At 43.7% G+C, this 16,401-nt stretch overlaps 1 protein-coding gene across 6 annotated transcripts in view; it reads left to right on the plus strand.

Annotated features, from left to right (window-relative positions):
* The window catches only part of LOC132382386 (SHC-transforming protein 1-like), a 210,744-nt gene extending 206,106 nt beyond the window's left edge, over positions 1–4,638 (plus strand). For all 6 annotated transcript variants that reach the window (XM_059952522.1, XM_059952521.1, XM_059952525.1 and 3 more), the window contains one exon: positions 3,185–4,638. In XM_059952522.1, the coding sequence (XP_059808505.1) occupies positions 3,185–3,313 (129 nt within the window). In that variant the 3' untranslated portion in view covers positions 3,314–4,638. The remainder of the gene's footprint in view (positions 1–3,184) is intronic.
* The last annotated feature ends 11,763 nt before the right edge of the window (positions 4,639–16,401 follow it).

The raw sequence follows: 16,401 nt of genomic DNA on the forward strand, positions 1-16,401 counted from the left end.
CCTTCCCTCAGTGATGCTTCAGTCTTCCACTCTCAGCCTCTTGCTTCGATTGTAAAGAATGCCAACATTGAAATGAATGACTCTGGAAATGAATGCCAACATTGCATTTGCCTTCTTCACCACCAACTCAACCTGGAGGTTAACCTTAAGGGTATCCTGCACGAGAACGCCCAAGTCCCATTGCCTCTCAGAACTTTGAATTCTCTCCCCATTTAGATAATAGTCTACCCATTTATTTCTTCTACCAACGTGCATGACCATACACTTTCCAACATTGTAATTTATTTGCCACTTCTTTGCCCATTCTCCCAATCTATCCAAGTCTCTCTGCAGATTCTCTGTTTCCTCAGCACTACCGGCCCCTCCACCTATCTTTGTATCATCAGCAAACTTAGCCACAAAGCCATAATCCAAATCATTGATATACAACGTAAAAAGAAGCGGCCCCAACACAGACCCCTGCAGAACACCACTGGTAACCGGCAGCCAACCAGAATGGGATCCCTTTATTCCCACTCTCTGTTTCCCGCCAATCCACATATGTAACTTTCCTGTAATTCCATGGGCTCTTATCTTGTTTAGCAGCCTCATGTGCAGCACCTTGTCAAAGGCCTTCTGAAAATCCAAATACACAACATCCACTGCATCTCCCTTGTCTAGCCTACTTGTAATTTCCTCAAAAAATTGCAATAGGTTTGTCAGGCAGGATTTTCCTTTAAGGAAACTATGCTGAGTTCTGCCTATCTTGTCATATGCCTCCAGGTACTCTATAACCTCATCCTTGACAATCAACTCCAACAACTTCCCAACCACTGATGTCAAGCTAACAGGTCTATAATTTCCTTTTTGCTTCCTTGCCCCCTTCTTAAATAGCGGAGTGACATTTACAATCTTCCAGTCCTCTGGAACCAGGCCAGAATCTATCGACTTCTGAAAGATCATTGCTAATGCCTCCGCAATCTCCACCACTACTTCCTTCAGAACACAAGAGTGCATTCCATCTGGTCCAGGAGATTTATCTATCTGAGTACTTTCTCTGTCATAATTGTACCTGAGACTATTCAGCTTCCTGAATACTTTCTCTGTCGTAATTGTGACTGTGCATATTTCTCTTCCCTGACACCCCTGAATGTCCGGTATATTGCTGAAGTCTTCCTCAGTGAAGACTGATGCAAAATGCTCGTTCAGTTCCTCCGCCTTCTCCTTATCTCCCATTACAATTTCTTCAGCATCATTTTCTATCGGTTGTATATCTACTCTCACCTGTCTTTTACTCTTTATATACTTGAAAAAGCTTTTAGTATCCTCTTTGATATTATTTGCTAGCTTCCTTTCATAGTTCATCTTATCCTTCTTAATGACCTTCTTAGTTTCCTTTTGTAAGCTTTTAAAAACTTCCCAATCCTCTGTCTTCCCACTAAGTTTTGCTTCCTTGTATGCCCTCTGCTTTGCTTTTACATTGGTTTTGACTTCTCTTGTCAGCCACGGTTGCATCCTTTTTCCATTCGAAAATTTCTTTTTCTCTGGAATATATCTGTCTTGCACCTTCCTCACTTGACGCATAAACTCCAGCCACTGCTGCTCCGCCGTTCTTCCCGCTAGTGTCCCTTTCCAGTCAACCTTGGCCAGTTCCTCTCTCATGCCACTGTAATTTCCTTTACTCCACTGAAATACCGACATCGGATTTCGGCTTCTCTTTCTCAAATTTCACAGTGAACTCAATCATGTTGTGATCACTGCCTTCTAAGGGTTCCTTCACTTTCATCTCTCTAATCACCTCTGGTTCATTACACAATACCCAATCCAGTACAGCTGATCCCCTAGTGGGCTCAACAACAAGCTGGTCTAAAAAGCCATCTCGTAGACATTCTACAAATTCTCTCTCTTGAGATCCAATGCCGACCTGATTTTCCCAATCCACTTGCATGTTAAAATTTTAATCAATATTTTGATGACAAACTGTGCCACTTAATCAGGGATGATGCCTGGGTATGTCTAGTCCCCTGGTTCCAACAATCCTGATTGGTTAGTCCTCATCCAATTAGGTTTCCGCTCTCTCATTTGGTTTGAAATCAAATTCCTCCATCTTTGTTAATTGTTTTTTCCTCTTATTTCAATGGTTTCCTTTACCAGGTTGTCCCAAAAGCCATTGGCATGACACAGTAGTTTTGTGGCATTGAAGTCAATCCTATGGCCATTACGAATGCAGTGTTCTGCTACCATCGATTTTTCCGGGTAACCCCATCAGATACACTTCCTGTGCTCCTCAGTGCGGGTTTCCACTGTGCTACTATACACTGCTCCACATTCACAAGGAATCCTGTAAAGGTCAGCTGTCCTGAGTCCCAAGTCCTCTTTGACCCGCATAAGCTGTGATTTGAACTTTCTTACGAGTTTGTGGATGATATTAATCTGGTATTTCTTCAGGATCCTGGTGATCCTCCATAAACCGTGGACACATAGGGAAGACGGGTGGTTGTTCCTCATGGTTAGGTTTCCTGGTTTTTCCATAAGGATTGCTTTTCTTCGCCTGTGAACGCAGAACAGAGTATATCAGCCAGGTGAGACATACAGAGGAAACCTGCGTCAGGAGGTGTACCCCAAGAAATTGGCAGTAACAGAGCATTGCATTCGCTATGGCCTTAGAATTCACTTAAACTGCACAAAACTATTGTGCTGTGTTAATGGCTTTTGGTAAAGGAAGCTATTGAAATAAAACTAGAGGAAAATAATTTTAACAAAGATGAAGGTCTCGCTCTAAGTATGAACTAGAATTTGATTGTAAATAAGGTGGGAAAGCAGAAGCCTGATTGGATGAGGACTAACCAATCAGGACGGATGGACTACAGGGGTATAAATACCACTGGACTAAACATGACCAAGCATCATCCCTAATGAAGATGGTGGAGTTTGTCATCAAAACGTCATTATAATTAATACCTGAACCCAGCTGGAAGCCCAAGAAGAGTTTATTCATCATATATGCCAGGAAAGCACTTTTTTAACAACTAAGGCTAAGATTTACAGCAAGATTCCTCAAAAAGTAATGGTGACAATAATAGTTAATCATTTTGGTTATCCTCATTGAGATCTGAAGGATTTCTTATTTAAACTATATTGAATTTTACATGAGATTATTTTTTATTTAGTTTATCACGTTTACTACCTTCTCTTTCTTATTAAGGTGAGAACCAAGGACCACATATTTGACAGCATCAATCATCTGATCAGTTACCACATGGATAATCACCTGCCAATCATCTCATCAGGAAGTGATCTATTTCTTAAGAAACCTGTCAAGAAGGATAGATGAAGAGAAGTTACTTTCAGTTTTAACCATTGCACCTTCTCAATGTTTTAAAAAGCAAGACCATTCCAATGGAATACCATTGTCTATCTGTATGTGGTCTCTTTCAAGAAATAAAAAATTCAGCCTACAATGGTCATGATAACTTTGTACTTCTAATTTAAACACGATAAATAATTGTGATTGGAGTGTCACTATAAATAATTCATGATATATTAGGGATATAAATCATGAAATAACAAAGCTACTTCATTCTTGAACACAGGCTACATTAATCTCTTGAAAAAAGAATGAGAACATTAATAGAGGAGTTAAATTACCGAACTACTAGGCTAGAGACTTGGACGATTGGACTGCAGACATAAAAATTCCATGTGCCAATTCAGAATATGATGCACTTACCATATAACAAAACCATAATGTCAGATCAGAAGAGATCAAATCAGATTGTTTGATTATGTAGCCATGTAACTAATTTTAAGCACAATTGGCTTTGAGAAGGTGGAAAATCCAATTCTAACTAATTGCAGACCTTGGAACTGTGCCTTTATGCTTCAGATGTATTACAACATGTATAGATGCTTTATACAAAGAAGCAAATTATTTTGCTATAAACAGTTTCAATGTTTCTTTAAAATTTGTTTCAATGCCTTGACAACAGAATTCTAACCAGAAACCTTAGAAAATGGGATGGAATTTAGTAATGGTTTTCCTTGTATCAATACATTTAAAGTACCAATTCCATTACTGCTTTATTAAGCACTTTACTAACTGTACTATTTTTTGTTCTTTAAGTTTATTAGAAAAGGTATCCCACATGAATGCATATTTATGCCTTTAAGACAGAGCTAAATATTTCCAATGGAACTTAATTTTTTAACTTTGAAATTACATGAGATACTAACAGATTTAAGCTGGTAGAAAAATAATCATCTTTAAGAACTGTACAAACTTTGATATACTTTTGTGAAAGATAAAATATATATCTAAGGTAATTTAGCTGTTACATATGCATCACTGTATATCAAAAAGGATTATTAATTGGAAATTAGAATTCCAGTCAGAATGGTGTTTTTTTTTGCTGGTTTAAACACTGGACTACAAACATGACTATTCTTTTACATCCTTTTATCAAAGCATAGCATGATTACAAGTGGTGGTAAATCATTTGGGTGAAAGCTCATCCAATCCAAAACACATATTAAAATTAATAATTTTTTTTAAATTCTGGAAGTGCATGACTATGTTTGAAATATGTCATTTGTAAATATTAGAATTGTGCAGCCTTACTTTTCACTTTTGTAAAGAATAAAATATTATTTTATTCCTGGCTACTCGACCTTTGTGTTTCCCTCTGAACTTTTTTCTTACAAATTATAGGCCACTTGATCCAGATTCTATGCTCTCTTGAATGGACTCCCATCAGTCCTATTTACCATTTATTTCCTTGGCAACTTCTTTTCCACAACAAATCAATCAATTCCTGTAGGAATGTAATAAATAGTATCTGGTCTTATGTGATGCAGGTACAATGGGCCAAAGCACAAACAAGAAAATCTGCAGATGCTGGAAATTCGAGTAACACACACAAAATGCTGGAGGAACTCAGCAGGCCGGGAAAAAAGTACAGTCAATGTTTCAGGCTGAAACCCTTCGGCAGGACTGGAGAAAAAAAGCTGAGGAGTAGATTTACCCCATCTTCCTGCTAAGGGAGGGGAGAGAGAAACACCAGGAGATAGGTGAAACCTGAAAGGGAGGGATGAAGTAAAGAGCTGGGAAGTTGATTGGTGAAAGAGACAGAAGGTCGTGGAAGAAAGAAAAAGGGGGTAGGAGCACCAGAGGGAGGTGAAATGAGGAGAGAGAGGGAAAAGGGGACAGGAAATGGTGAAGGGGAGGGGGGACATTACTGGAAGTTTGAGAAATCCATCAGATTAGAGGCTATCCATAACAGAATATAAGGCGTTGTTCCTCCAACCTAAGTGTGGCCCCATCATAACAGTGGAGGAAGCCATGGATGGACGTATGGGAATGGGAAGTGGAATTAAAATGGATGGCCACTGGGAGATCCTGTGGTGGACAGAGCGTAGATGCTTGGTGAACTGGTCTCCCAATCTATGTCAGGTCTTATTGATATACAGGAGGCTACACCAGGAGCACCGGGCCATTGCCTCCCACACCTTCACCAACTTTATTGACTCCCATCCACCTCATAGTTCCTACACCCCATACTTCCCATTTCTACCCAAGATCCACAAACTTGCTTGCAGGTAGACCCATTGTTCCAGCTTGTTCACGCCCCACTAAACTCACATCTGCATACCTCGACTCTGTTTCATCCCCCCGGTTTGGTCCCTTATGACCTACATCCAGGACACTTCACACGCTCTGGATCTTTTCAAGGATTTCAAGTTCCCTGGCCCCCATCATCTTATTTTCACTCTGGATGTCCACTCCCTATACACCTTCATCCCCCACCAGGAAAGCCTCAAAGCTCTCCGTTTATAACCATATATCCATATAACAATCACAGCACGGAAACAGGCCATCTTGGCCCTCCTAGTCCGTGCCGAACCCTTAATCTCACCTAGTCCCACCTACCCACACTCAGCCCATAACCCTCCACTCCTTTCCTGTCCATATACCTATCCAATTTTACCTTAAATGACACAACTGAACTGGCCTCTACTACTTCTACAGGAAGCTCATTCCACACAGCTATCACTCTTTGAGTAAAGAAATACCCCCTCGTGTTTCCCTTAAACTTCTGCCCCCTAACTCTCAAATCATGTCCTCTAGTTTGAATCTCCCCTACTCTCAATGGAAACAGCCTGTTCACGTCAACTCTATCTATCCCTCTCAAAATTTTAAATACCTCGATCAAATCCCCCCTCAACCTCCAATGAATAGAGACCTAACTTGTTCAACCTTTCTCTGTAACTTAATTGCTGAAACCCAGGTAACATCCTAGTAAATCGTCTCTGCACTCTCTCTAATTTATTGATATCTTTCCTATAATTTGGTGACCAGAACTGCACACAATATTCCAAATTTTGCCTTACCAATGCCTTGTACAACTTTAGCATTACATCCCAACTTCTGTACTCAATGCTTTGATTTATAAAGGCCAGCATTCCAAAAGCCCTCTTCACCACCCTATCTACATGAGACTCCACTTTCAGGGAACTATGCACAGTTATTCCTAGATCTCTATGTTCCTCTGCATTCCTCAATGCCCTACCATTTACTCTGTATGTTCTATTTGGATTATTCCTGCCAAAATGTAGAACCTCACACTTCTCAGCTTTAAACTCCATCTGCCAGAACCTCACACTTCTCAGCATTAAACTCCATCTGCCAGAACCTCACACTTCTCAGCATTAAACTCCATCTGCCAGAACCTCACACTTCTCAGCATTAAACTCCATCTGCCAGAACCTCACACTTCTCAGCATTAAACTCCATCTGCCAGAACCTCACACTTCTCAGCATTAAACTCCATCTGCCAGAACCTCACACTTCTCAGCATTAAACTCCATCTGCCAGAACCTCACACTTCTCAGCATTAAACTCCATCTGCCTTGTTTCTTTCTGGACACCAGACCCAACCAGTTTCCCTCCACCACCACTCTCCTCCATCTGGCGGAACTTGTCCTCACTCTTAATAACTTATCCTTTGGCTCCTCCCTCTTCCTTCAAACAAAAGGTGTAGCATGAGTTCCAGCTGTGCCTGCCTGTTTGTCAGCTATATGGTACAGTCTATGTTCCAAGCCTACACTGGTAACTATCCCGCACTTTTCCTACGCTACATCAATGACTGCATCGGTGCTTCCTGGACCCATGCAGAACTCGCCAATTTCATCCACTCTGCCTCCTACTTCCACAACGCCCTCAAATTCACCTGATCCATTTCTGACACCTCCCTTCCCTTTCTCGATCTGACTGTCTCTATCTCTGGAGACAGCTTATCCACCGATGTCTATTACAAATCCCCAGACTCTCACAGCTACCTGAACTACACCTCATCCCACCCTGCTACTTGTAAGAACATCATTTCCTTCTCTCAACTCCTCCGCCTCCACATCTGCTCTCAGAATCCGTCTTTTCATTCCAGAACCAAGGAGATGTGCTCCTTTTTCAAAGAAAGGGGCTTCCCTTCCTCCACCATCAAGGCGGCCCTCAACCACATCTCTTCCATTTTATGCATGTCTGCTCTTATCAGATCCTCCCACCACCCTACCAGGGATAGAGTTCCTGGTTCTCACCTACCACCCCACCAGCCTCCGCATCCAGCACATATTTCTTCGAAACTTCTGCCACCTCCAACGGGATCCCACCACCAAGCATTCCCTCCCTCCTCACTTTCTGCAGGGATCCCCTTGTCCTACGTGACTCCCTTGTCCATTCATACCTCTGATGTCCGTCTTTGCTTACCCTTGCAAGCAAAACAAGTGCTGCCCCTGCCCCTACACCTCCTTCCTCACTACCATTCAGGGCCCTAAACAGTCCTTCTAAGTGTGGCGACACTTCACCTGTGAGTCTGTTGGAGTCATGTAATGTGTCTGGTTCTCCCGGTGAGGCCTGACGTAGACTGGGAGACCACTTCGCCAAGCACCTATGCTCTGTTTACCAGAGCAAGTAGGATCTCCCAGTGGCCACCCATTTTAATTTCACTTCCCATTCCCATTCCAAAATATCCATCCACTGTCATGATGAGGCTATAATTAGGTGTTGGCCAGAAAGAATGACTATCTTCAAATCAGTGAATTCAAATGAATCAAGGACAGTGGAAACACGAGGAAATCTGTAGATGCTGGAAATTCAAACAACACACACAAAATGCTGGTGGAACACAGCAGGCCAGGCAGTATCTATAAGGAGAAGCACTGTCGAGGTTTCGTGCCGAGACCCTTCGTCAGGATTAACTGATAGTAAGAGATTTGAAAGTGGTGGGGGAGGGGGAGATGCGAAATGATAGGAGAAGACCAGAGGGGGTGGGATGAAGCTAAGAGCTGGAAAGGTGATTGGCAAAAGTGATACAGAGTTGGAGAAGGGAAAGGACCATGGGACGGGAGGCCTTGGGAGAAAGAAGGGAGGGGGGAAGCACCAGAGGGAGATGGAGAAGAGGAAACAACTAAATATGTCGGGGATGGGGTAAGAAGGGGAGGAGGGGCATTAACGGAACTTAGAGAAGTCAATGTTCATGCCATCAGGTTGGAGGCTACCCAGCCGGTATATAAGGTGTTGTTCCTCCAACCTGAGTTTGGATTCATCTTGACAGTAGAGGAGGCCATGGATGGACATATCAGAATGGGAATGGGACATGGAATTAAAATGTGTGGCCACTGGGAGATCCTGCTTTCTCTGGCAGACCGAGCATAGGTGTTCAGCGAAACGGTCTCCCAGTCTGTGTCGGGTCTCACCAATATATAAAAGGCCACACCAGGAGCACTAGACGCACTATACCACACCAGCCAACTCACAGGTGAAGTGTCGCCTCACCTGGAAGGACTGTCTGGGGCCCTGTATGGTGGTGGGGGAGGAGGTGTAAGGGGAGGTGTAGCACTTGTTCCGCTTACAAGGATAAGTGCCAGGAGGGAGATTGGTGGGAAGGGATGGGGGGGGGGGGGGAAACGAGTGGACAAGGATGTCGTGTAGAAAGGGATCCCTGCAGAAAGCGGAAAGGGGGGGGGGAGGGAAAGATGTACTTAGTAGTAGGATCCCGTTGGAGGTGGCGGAAGTTACGGAGAATTATACATTGGACCTGGAGGCTGGTGGACAAGGGGAACCCTAACCCGAGTGGGGTGGCGGGCGGATGGGGTGAGAGCAGATGTGTGGGAAATGGGAGAGATGCATTTGAAAACAGAGTTGATGGTGGAAGAAGGGAAGCCCCTTTGTTTAAAAAAGGAAGACCTCTCCTTCATCCTGGAATGAAAAGCCTCATCCTGAGAGCAGATGCGGCACAGACGGAGGAATTGTGAGAAGGGGATAGCATTTTTGCAAGAGACAGGGTGGGAAGAGGAATAGTCCAGGTAGCTGTGAGAGTCTGTAGGCTTATAGTAGATATCAGTAGATAATCCGTCTCCAGAGATGGAGACAGAAAAATCAAGAAATGGGAGGAAGGTATCGGAAATGGACCAGGTAAATTTGTTGGCAGGGTGAAAGTTGGAGGCAAAGTTAATGAAATCAACGAGCTCAGCATGCGTGCAGGAGGCAGTGCCAGTGCAGTCGTCGAGGTAGCAAAGGAAAAGAGTGGGACAGATATATTCTTGGAACATGGACTGTTCCACAAAGCCAACAAAAAGGCAGACATAACTGGGACCCATACAGGTGCCCATGGCTACACCCTTGGTTTGGAGGAAGTGGGAGGAGCCAAAGGAGAAATTATTGAGAGTAAGAACTAATTCCACTAGACGGAGGAGAGTGGTGGTAGAGGGGAATTGGTTAGGTCTGGAATCCAAAAAGAAGCGAAGAGCTTCGAGACCGTCCTGGTGGGGGATGGAGGTATATAGGGGCTGGATGTCCATGGTGAAAATAAGGCAGTGGGGGCCAGGGAACTTGAAAAAATTCAAAGCATGAGAAGTGTCACGAACATAGGTGGAAGAGATTGAACAAGGGGAGATAAGACAGTGTCAAGGTATGCAGAAATGAGTTCAGTGGGGCAGGAGTAAGCTGAGACAATAGGTCTACCTGGACAGGCAGGTTTGTGGATTTTGGGTAGGAGGTAGAAACGGGAAGTGCGGGGTGTGGGAACTATGAGGTTGGTGGCAGTGGATGGGAGATCCCCAGAGCTGATAAGGTTGGTGATGGTATAGGAGACAATGGCCAATAAGGTTGGTGGTGGTATAGGAGACAAGGACTGTGGAAGCGGTCTTTGTTCTTGCCGTGTGCTTGGAGGCTGCCACTTTGTGAAGACACTCTATTCTTCATTTTGTGAGCTTGTCATGCTGGGCTTGATTAGTGTTTTAAAGAAGGCACAAAGACTCTTCAGGTAATCTGCTGGACTGGAGGTCATTTCCAAATGAGTTATTTGTGAGGTGTTCTTTGGTTGGCTATAACATGCAGGATTGTGAATGCCTGAGGTGATGCGAGCTCATTGCTGACTGAGAACAGAAAGCCATGAGTCAGCATCTGTCCCTTGATGGGAAGAGGACAGTAATGCTCAAAGTATGCTGCTTTGGATCAGAGCCAATGACCAGGTGTTAAAGGCCAGACACATGACCTGTGACACAGGAATGCGACATTTGAATTGATAAGAAATGGATATAAAAGTGGATGCTTTGTGTGTGCTGGTGGCGGTAACTTTGAAGAATAACCATTGCAGATACAAGCGAGAAGAACCCTGCGTGAATCGGGACCACGAGGATCAAGGAACACCTGGCCAGTGTAAATTCCTCCGCCCGGGTAATATCTTTGCTATTCTTTGACTATCCAGGAGAGTCAGGTGTGCGCACAAGGTATTTAGTGTATGAATTCACGTACTTGTTAGTTTGAACAATGAAGGTAATTGTCAGTAAATACAGATCTCTCTGTGCCTCACTCAGAATCGTTGGAAGAGGTAGAAGTGGTATCTCTCTCTCTCTCTCTTTTTCCAACATAGGTTAGAGGAACAACACCTTATATTCTGTTTGGGTAGCCTCCAACCTGATGACATAAACATTGATTTCTCAAACTTCTGTTAATGCCCCCACACCCCACCCTTCACCATTTTCCAACTCCTTTTCCCTCTCTCCTTATGTACTTATCCATCCTCTGGTGCTCCTCCCACTCCCTTCCTTTTTTTCTTCCATGGCCTTCCGTCTCTTTCACCAATCAACCTCCCAGTTCTTTACTTCATCCCTCCCCCTCCAGGTTTCACCTATCACCTGGAGTTTCTCTCTCCCCTTCCCCCAGCTTTTAAATATACTCTTCAGCTTTTTTTTTCTCCAGTCCTGCCAAAGGCTTTTGGCAAAAACGTTAACTACTTTTTTCCATAGGTGCTGCCTGGTCTGCTGAGTTCCTCCAGCAATTTTGTGTATGTTACAATAGGCCAAATGACCTGTTTGTATGCTGTATTGTTCTAGTTCCTATGTCGATAGTATTTTAATAAGGTGAAATGGTTAAATTGTTGGATAATATATTCTATTTACAATTAAGTGCTTCATCTTATTTGGATAAATCCCCAGAGCCTGATGTGACATACCCCAGGTTATTGAGAAAGGCCATGGATGAGTTTGCTGGAGCCATATTCATGTCCTCTCTAGCCACAGGTGAGGCCCCAGAGGGTCTGTGAGTAGCTAATGTTGTTCCATTATTCAAGATTCAGGTGGCAGGGCCTCTGGCACTGAGTCTGACCCTGTGGTGCGGAAGGATGGGACGGAGAAGAGGAGAGCTGTTGTCATTGGGACTCTATAGTCAGGGGAGCAGAGGGGAGATTTTGTGGACGTGAGAAGGATACCCACATGGTTTGTTGCCTCCCGGGTGCCAGGGTCTGGGATGTCTCTGATCGAGTGCACAACATCTTGGTTTGAGATGAAAAGCAACCAGAAGTCATGATACATGTTGGTACCAATGACATAGGCAAGAAGAGAAATGAGGTCCTGAAGTGTGACTTTCGGGAACTAGGCAGAAGGCTGAAGAACAGGACCTCAAGGGTGGTGTTCTCAGGATTGCTGCCAGTGCTACATGATAGTGATGGTAAGCATTGGAGGAGATGGCAGTTGAATGCGTGGCTGAGGAGTTGGTGCAGGGCGCAGGGTTTTAGATTTTTGGATCATTGGGATCTCTTCTGGGGAAGGTGGGACCTGTACGGATTGGATGGGTTGCAATATCCTTGCAGGTAAGTTTGCTAGCATGGTTCAGGGAGGTTTAAACTAATTTGCGAGGGGGATGGGACCTGGAGCGATAGAGCAGTGAAAGAAGTGCATGGAGTAAAGCCAGATCTAACATATAGAGAGGCTTTGAGGAAAGAGAAGCAGAATAAAGGGTGTAAAGGTAGTAAGGTAGAAGGACTAAAGTGTGTGTACTTCAATGCAAGAAGCATCAGGAACAAAGGTGATGAACTGAGAGCTTGGAATTATGTTGTAGTGGTCATTACGGAGACTTGGCTGGTACCAGGGCAGGAACGGAATCTCAATACTCCTGGATTTCAGTGCTTTAAAAGGGATGGGGGGGGGGGCGGGACAGTAGAGGAGGTGTGGCATTACTGGTCAGGGATACTATTACAGCTGCAGAAAGGGTGGGTAATGAGTCGGTATGGGTGGAAGTCAGGAACAGGAAAGGAGCAGTTACTCTACTGGGGGTATTCTATAGGCCCCCTGGTAGCAGCAGAGATACCGAGGAGCAGATTGGGAGGCAGATTTTGCAAAGGTGCAAAAATAACAAGGTCGTTATCATGGGTGTGTCGCGATGTACTACATACAGAGCTAGAGACGACACGCAGTTGGTAAGTTGAGCATCCATGGTATTACAGGAAAGTTATTAATGGGGTTAGAGCATTGACTAGACTGGAAGAAGGCGAGTGGGAATAGAAGGATCCCTGTCCAGTTGGCTGCCCATGACTAGCGGTGTTCTGCAGGGGTCAGAGTTGGGATGACTTATTTTCATGCTGTATGTAAATGATTTAGAAGATGAAATAGATGGCTTTGTTGCCAAGTTTGCAGATGATTCAAAGATTGGTGGGGGGGCAGGTAGTGTTGAGGAAACAGGTAGGATGCAGAAGGACTTAGACAGATTAGGAGAATGGTCAAGAAAATGGCAAATGAAATACAATGTTGGAAAATGCATGATCATGCACTTTGGTAATAGAAATAAATGTGTGGATTATTTTCTAAATGGGGAGAAAATCCAAAATTCTGAAATGCAGAGGGACTTGGGAGTCCTTGTGCAGAGCATCCTAAAGGTTAAATTGCAGGCTGAGTCAGTGGCAAGGAAGGCAAATGCACTGTTAGCATTCATTTCAAGAGGTCTAGAATACAAGAGCAAGGATGTGATGCTGAGGCTTTATAAGGCACTGGTGAGACCTCACCTTGAGTATTGTGAACAGTTTTGGGCTCCTCATCTTAGAAGAGATGTGCTGGCATTGCAGGGGGTCCAAAGGAGTTCAGAAAGATGATTCTTTGAAAGGGTTATCATACAAGGAACGTTTGATGGCTCTGGGTCAGTACACACTGGTTTATTTATATATTATTTCTTACTTGACTTATTGATTTTTTTCTTCTACTTCTATATTATATATTGCATTGAACTGCTGCTGCTAAGATAACAAATTTCATGACACATACCAGTGATAATAAACCTGATTCTGAATTTAGAAGGATGAGGAGGAATGCTTTCGAATGTTGAAAGGCTTAGACAGAGTAGATGTGGAAAGGATGTTTCCCATGGTGGGAGAGTCCAGGACAAGAGGGCACAGCCTCAGGATAGAGGGCTGTCCATTCAAAACAGAGACGTGGAGAAATTTCTTCAGCCAGAGGTTGGTGAATTTGTGGAATTTGTTGCCACGTGCAGCTGTGAAGGCCAGGTCATTGGGTGTATTTAAGGCAAAGATTGATAGGTTCTTGATTGGACATGGCATCAAAGGTTACGGGGAGAAGGCCGCAAAATGGAGTTGAGGAGAGAAGAAGGATTAGTCATGATTGAATGGCAGAGCAGACTTAATGGGCCAAATGGCCTAATTCTGCTCCTATGTCTTATGGCCTTATAGGTGAGATGGAGGTGGTAGAAAGTGGAAAGGAGGGTTGAATTTTTGATGAAGAGAAGTGTCACAGCAGTAGTCAGAGATTACAGAAAATACACGCATGGCTCTTCGCGAGAAATAATAAGTGGATGAAAATTATTGGGATTATTTTATAGCACCATAATAGACCATAAGACCTCGGAGCAGATTTAGCTCCTATGGCCCATCAAGTCAGCTCTGCAATTCCATTGTGGCTGATTTATTGTCCCTTTCAACCCTATTTCAGAATCAGAATCAGGTTTATTATCACCTGCATGTGACGTGAAATTTGTTAACTTAGCAGCAGCAGTTCAATGTAATACATAATCTAGCAGAGAAAAAATAATAAAATATTAATAATAATAAAAATAAACAAGTAAATCAATTACATATATTGAATAGATTTTTTAAAAATGTGCAAAAAGAAATACTATATATTAAAAAAAGTGAGTTAGTGTCTAAAGATTCAATGTCCATTTAGGAACCGATGGAAGAGGTGAAGAAGCTGTTCCTGAATCACTGAGTGTATGCCTTCAGGCTTCTGTACCTCCTACCTGATGGTAACAGTGAGAAAAGTGCATGCCCTGGGTGCTGGGGGTCCTTAATAATAGGCACTGCCTTTCTGAGACACCACTCCCTAAAGATGTCCTGGGTACTTTGTAAGCTACTACCCAAGATAGAGCTCACTAGATTTACAACCTTCTGCAGCTTCTTTTGGTCCTGTGCAGTAAGCAATGATTCCCTCTCTCCTACCAGCAAAAAAAAGCATCAGTACCCACCACCGAGCACTCAAATGTGCAGCAAAGACACAGACTTGCAGTACCCCAAATACTACTCATTCACCATACCACACCATACCATTCGACATACCACCTAATAAGGGAGAAAGAGGTGTCTCTGTTTCACAGTGAGAGGGGAGACATAACAAACAACTTGCTGGTTTATGATGTTAAAAGATCTCAGGTCTCTGGGCAATCAGTCAAAGATCTTCTGACTCCGACACCCTGATCTCCTGCTGGGACACCGACCTTCGATCCGCCCATCTACAGAGCCACAAGATCTCGGACCTCTGAAAGTGAGCTAAGCTCTTAGGCTGCGTCCTTGGCATGTCGAATACCGGTCAGTCGTGAAATCCCAAGACCTGGTCCCATTCCCGCAAAGAACCCAAGTCAGCATGTAACTTCAGGTCAGGACCTTCAAAAGAAGCCTGAAAGGGAAAAATAGAGATATTAAAGATGGAAATAGAGCTGTTTCCAAAGATGCAAGCAAAGGAGTCACCATTTAGCGCATTCATGACTAAGCTCCACCCTCCAGACAGTCAAAAAGTGGAATGTTTAAGGAGAACATGAGGTGAAACTTCTTTACTCAGAGGGTTAGAACATAGAATAGTACAGCACATTACAGGCCCCTCAGCCCACAATGTTGTGCCAACCCTCAAAACCTGCCTCCCATATAACCCCCCACCTTAAATTCCTCCATATACCTGTCTAGTAGTCTCTTAAACTTCACTAGTGTATCTGCCTCCACCACTGACTCAGGCAGTGCATTCCATGCACCAACCACTCTCTGAGTGAAAAACCTTCCTCAAATATCCCCCTTGAACTTCCCTCCCCTTAACTTAAAGCCATGTCCTCTTGTACTGAGCAGAGGTGTGCTGGCTGTCCACTCTGTCTATTCCTCTTAATATCTTGTACACCTCTATCACGTCTCCTCTCATCCTCCTTCTCTCCAAAGAGTAAAGCCCTAAATCTCTGATCATAATCCATACTCTCTAAACCAGGCAGCATCCTGGTAAATCTCCTCTGTACCCTTTCCAATGCTTCCACATTCTTCCTGTAGTGAGGCGACCAGAACTGGACACATTACTCCAAGTGTGGCCTAATTAGAGTTTTATAGAGCTGCATCATTACATTGCGTCTCTTAAGTTCTATCCCTCGACTTATGAAAGTTAGCAACCCATAAGCTTTCTTAACTACCCTATCTACCTGTGAGGCAACTTTCAGGAATCTGTGGACATGTACCCCTGGATCCCTCTGCTCCTCCACACTACCAAGTATCCTGCCATTTACTTTGTACTCTGCCTTGGAGTTTGTCCTTCCGAAGTGTACCACCTCACACTTCTCTGGGTTGAACTCCATTTGCCACTTCTCAGCCCACTTCTGCATCCTATCAGGGTTGTGAAAGTGCAGAACAATCAGCTAGTGCAAGTGTTGGATGTGATTTCAATTCCGACGTTTAAGAAAAGTTCAGATAGGTACATGGATGGGAAGGATATGGGAGGGCTACTTCCGGGTGCAGGTCAATGGGACTAGGCAGTTTAAATGGTTCAGCAGGGACTAGATGGGCCAGTGGGCCTATTTCTGTGCTGTAGTTTTCAATTACTCTTAATTTTGTATCCCTC

The sequence above is a fragment of the Hypanus sabinus genome, chromosome 28, assembly GCF_030144855.1.
Source record: "Hypanus sabinus isolate sHypSab1 chromosome 28, sHypSab1.hap1, whole genome shotgun sequence".
NCBI lineage: Eukaryota > Metazoa > Chordata > Chondrichthyes > Myliobatiformes > Dasyatidae > Hypanus > Hypanus sabinus.